Source organism: Aplysia californica, unplaced genomic scaffold (genome assembly GCF_000002075.1).
Source record: "Aplysia californica isolate F4 #8 unplaced genomic scaffold, AplCal3.0 scaffold00057, whole genome shotgun sequence".
Taxonomy (NCBI): Eukaryota; Metazoa; Mollusca; class Gastropoda; order Aplysiida; family Aplysiidae; genus Aplysia; species Aplysia californica.
The window spans coordinates 616,807-621,806 of NW_004797327.1; the positions used below are offsets into that span (position 1 = coordinate 616,807).

The window sequence follows — 5,000 nt, forward strand, 5'->3', positions numbered from 1 at the left end:
TTGGGCATTCTGTCCAGTCCAGATATTCAGTTATTCGGAACGGACGTATTGAGACTTAATCATTAATTGTATCTGGACTGCTAATTACCCCTAGCCGAAAAGGGTCACACGTAAGCCGGAAATGAACCCTTAACAACTTCCGGTCTCTCGGGTCATTATGAGCCGGGATCAAGCAACTGAGTCATTAGCTTCGTAAGGTGTTGAGTGCTTCTCAAAAATAGGGATATTCTTGGTTTTTGTAGGTTTGACGAAAATGTCTCCTTAATCACCTGATATTCCACAGAGAAGTACGCACAGAACTACATTGTACCACCTGAATAGAGTCCCTTAATTATTACTAGCTGGCAAAATACTACATTACCGCATAAAAGGGATGTGTGGTCGTAAATCAGCGGAAGTCATTGGTGGTGCCCTCTATTTCGTTCCTAGGAGAATGGCAGATCTATCTTTTATAGCTTTATTGTATAATTTCTGTCTTGTTCCCAATCTTATTCCTTTTTTTCCATAACATTTTCCCTAAGTTAACACTTTCTTCACAATTATAAAAATGTCTATTAAAACGTTAAGCTGCAACAGAACACTTATGTATTGTGCAGTTTGGAAATTTTGGCGTGGTCCAGTTTTTCACTGAGCAATTTTAATGGGAACCGGTAACTGTGAGAAGCCGAAAACTGTTTTCCCTGTTTGTAGAGTGCCTGAGTTCGTGATAAAGGTTGTATTTATATTTCTTTATGTAGGTGTGTTGTGTCTAACTCAGCATTGTCCGGTCGAAACAGCCTGCTCTCTGAATAATCAAAACTGGAGGGCGAACAGCAAGTTTACACGTATTCATTTACCATTGATGATCCTGGTGACCCTCCAAAGTCTGAGGATGACCATCAGACCAGCCGCCTCGCTTGCTGCTTTGCTCACGGACACAAAACTGAAGGTGATGTCCAAGGTAAAGGACACGATGACCACTATAGCGTCAAATACCTGAAAAATTTAAAAGTAGATAAACGGATCTCTTATATTTTTTTGCATTCAATGTAGAAAGATATGAAATCATGTTTAGGTAAATATGTTTGTTATTAACGTAGACATATTAGGTCATAAGCAAGAACCCCCCCCCCCCCCAACCACACACACACAAACACCCTTTCTTTGCAAGCATTAAGAGCCAACTGCGTTTGAAGGGTAAGGAAAACCACAACGATACAAAATAATTCGTGGTATTTTCTCAAAAAAGTCGCTTTTGAGAAAGAGAATGATTACTTTAAAAAGCACATTTTCCCGTATGTTCTCCCCCTCGAAATCGATAAAACAATTATTGAAATATTCTGTCACATTAAGCAAACAAGTAATTAATATTATTATTTTATGGCTGTGATTTTCTACACAGTTTATTTTCGCTATTTGATTGCTTTGATCTAGTAAGCACGCTAGGGGGCGTTTCTAGGCGATCAGAAAAACGTTGACAGATCCAGTTAAATCTCCACGCACAATATTTTGTTATCAGAAGGTACAAAGAGCATCCAATGTAACTCTTGAACCTCGTATTTGTGTCATGGCATGGTGGAATCAGCCCCTCGTCAAGTTATGGGAATAATCTTCAAGTCTGTTCTTTTTTTTTCTTTGCTTTTTGGGGAAGACTATCCACCTGTATTGAACAGAAGTCGCAATATTTTGGATTAAAGGAGGTGGGGTCGCTTGATAGGATAACTAGATAACATTAGCGAAAAAGTGACTGCCAAAGTTTGGTGACTTGTAAAGCTGAATTGTCCCAGGATATTCTGATTTTGCCCTCGATCAACGTTTCCCCCCCCACAAACCTCACACAGACAGTCACTTTTAAACAGACATAATAGGTGCTGAGCACAAAACCAAAGGGCTAAAAAAAACTAGGTTTCTTCAATAACATTATTTTGACGAGCGCCTGATTTCTCCACGATGACACAGATTTTATGACTCTATCAGCATCTAATTTTTATGGAATTTCTCAGTGCGTGTGAAACTCGAATCATTTACTTTTCATTTAGACGTTGCTTAATTAACCCAGAAAGAAGATGAAACTCAGTGCACGTTGTTTTGATGGTACTACGAGTAAGAGGGAGAGAGAGAGAGAGAGAGAGAGAGAGAGAGAGAGAGAGAGAGAGAGAGAGACAGACAGACAGACAGACAGACAGACAGACAGACAGACAGAGACAGAGACAAAGAGACAAAGAGGGAGAGATGGTGGTTGAATGAAAAAGAAAGATAGAGAGAGAAGGTGGGACGGAGGGAGAGAGAGAGAGGGGGGGTATTAAAGAGAGAGAGATAGAAGAGAGAAAGAGACAGAGAGAGAAAGAGAGAGAGAGAGAGAGAGAGAGAGAGAGAGAGAGAGGTGGGGGAAGAAAAGAGAGACAGATAGATAAATAGATAGATAGAAAGTGAATGGGAGTCTTGAATTGCTTTGAAAACCAACAGTCTGCTATCCCAGAGTTGAAACACTTGTATAGGGCCTATCGATTAATTGTTTACGTCAGCTTCACGGAATTCAATTTTCTATTTCTTAATTTTTTCGCTTATGCCTGCTCCATCAACCAAAGAATTGCTCATTTCATTATTTGAAAGAAAAAAGAGATTTCCAAGTACATTTTGTCCAACGAATGAGATGCTGCGTCGAAAGCCTGAATTTTTATTTATGTCTCTTTTCCATTTCCCCCCTATTTATCAGGAAGCAAGATATTGCTGTTAAATTTGCGTTAGCTTTTTAAAAAAAGAACCCATTTTAATTTCTCTTGAGAAAGAGAAATATTTAGATTAGTATTCTGGTAGGAGATTATATTCCGACTTTTTAAATTTACATATTATTTTTTTTTGTCTACTCAGTAAGGGCAAAAATGTTAACCTCCACATAATGGAGCATTTGCAAGACAATGAAATAAAACAATTCTGCTCTATAGGAGCTTCTTTTGAAAACGTAAACATTAAGCAGTATTTTGCAGAGTAACCTCCTACGTGCTGGAATAATCTGATTTGACTTTTTTTTAAAGGTTTAGTCTTGTGCTAGTAGAATCATTATTTGAAACTGTAATATTAACCATGTTTTGAAGTTATTGGGATGTCGTTGGGATGTTGATGTGATTTTTGATACGATTTTGCTGAGGTTTTGTTGTTTTGTTTGATATTACGTTGCCGTGATGTTGAATTCTGTTTGAAAGGCTGTTCCTGTAATGTTGCATTTAGATTGTTGTGACGTCACTGTGATCTTGCTGTCAAGTTTTATGTGATATAACAATAATATTACAACGACGCTGTAGTAATGTTGTGACATTGTCCTGATGTTGTTGGGTGTATGGTTATTATGCTATTATAAGCATACTGTGTGGTTGATGTTCTATTGATTCAACGTTACTGTGACATTACTGTAATGCAGTAACAATGTTGCCATATTCTGATCGAATTATTTTGACAATGTTCTTATAATAATGTGGTGTTGCTAACTGTGGCTTGACTCCCAAACGTTGCACCAGCGCTTTAATCAGTAGTTTGGGAACTCATCATATTTCACGTAATTGCTGTCACATTATTTGCTGCACTATCGGTTGTTTATGCCAAGCTATTTCCACGATCCAGGAATGTTAATGATAATTTAAAATCAACATACCACAAACTACCGATAAAAAACACATTTTGTTGAAACTAATTGTTATTTAAGAAGAGAATGCATTGGAAGAAACGACGGCTAAGGTAGATAATCTAGTCACAAAATAGAAATTGTGAGTATATAACATTTCAAAGCTTTAAGCTTGCACAGTCATAATTTAATTTGTATTCGACTGTTGGTTTATTACTATTACTGGGTGTTGAATGGGAAATCAATCAATGATAATCATTCAACCATTTTAACAGGAATAAAATACGATTATAGGTTACCCGTTGTTTTAATTTTTTGAAGATTCCTTATTTGGCTTACATTAAAGTGCACTCCAAGTCAATACGATTAAACGTACAATAAGATACATTAGGGTTACTTATAGTTACAATAAAAACAAGTAATCAGCACAGAAGGTAAAGGGGGCTCTCGTGGCCTAGAGGTTAAGGTGTTGGCCTCTCATTCAAAAGTCCCGGGTTCGAATCCGGGTAGCGACTGAAAAATGTTCTTCTCTAAATTTGTCTCTTTTCACCTCATTTCCTGCTCTCTAGTAATGTTCTGTCGTCTGCTTTCGTCTCCTCTTTCTTCCCCCACTCCTCACCTCCTTTGCCCCTTCCTCTGGGTTCCTGATTCTTTCTGCAGCCTTTCTACTGCTACTCATTCACTGCTTCTTACTGCTGTCTTTCAGCCACACCCCTGGTCTTCTGATAGGAAAGATCTACACCTAGCCTTCTCGGACAAGGGCGAAAAATCTCGGAGGACCCGTGTGCAAGTTGCGCACGTTAAAGATCCCTTGGTGGTCTAAAATCGATAAGAGTAGGCTTTGGCCGCCACCCGGGCAAAATTCAAAATTTCCTACCAACTGAAAATATTAGGTGTGTCCCGCGCGCTCATATGACCTTATGCAGTTGCGAGCGCCGTAAAACACTTTACAAAAACAAAAATACAAACAGAAGGTAACAAAGTGAGTTACCACCCCTCTCTATGTTTCTCGGCTATACGAAGGACAACAGAAATATAAATTTAAAGGAAAGTTACGGCGTTGTAATTTAACAGCATCTTTTGGAATTTTATTGAGAATAATAATTCATATTTAGAGACACCAACACAGACACTAACACAGACACTAAAGTTATGTGGCTGGCTATACTTCAATTTTATTATAATTATTATTGTGTGTGAGTATGTGCGTGTGTGTGTTTGTATGTGTGCGTGTGTGTGTGTGTTTTTGGTGTATGTGTGTGTGTGTGTGTGTGTGTGTGTGTGTGTGTGTGTGTGTGTGTGTGTGGACACCAAACACCGTTATTACTGTCCCAGAATTAACGAAAATTGTGATGGAGTGTAAAATCAGATTTGAGGTTCATTAAGACTGAAGCCGTAATGT

General features: G+C 38.2%; 1 protein-coding gene across 3 annotated transcripts in view; it reads right to left on the reverse strand.

Moving 5' to 3' along the window:
* Window positions 1–5,000, reverse strand: part of LOC101850633 — a 92,888-nt gene that overhangs the window by 7,207 nt on the left and 80,681 nt on the right. For all 3 annotated transcript variants that reach the window (XM_005093050.3, XM_005093049.3, XM_035968405.1), the window contains exon 7: window positions 837–975. In XM_005093050.3, the coding sequence (XP_005093107.1) occupies window positions 837–975 (139 nt within the window). The remainder of the gene's footprint in view (window positions 1–836; window positions 976–5,000) is intronic.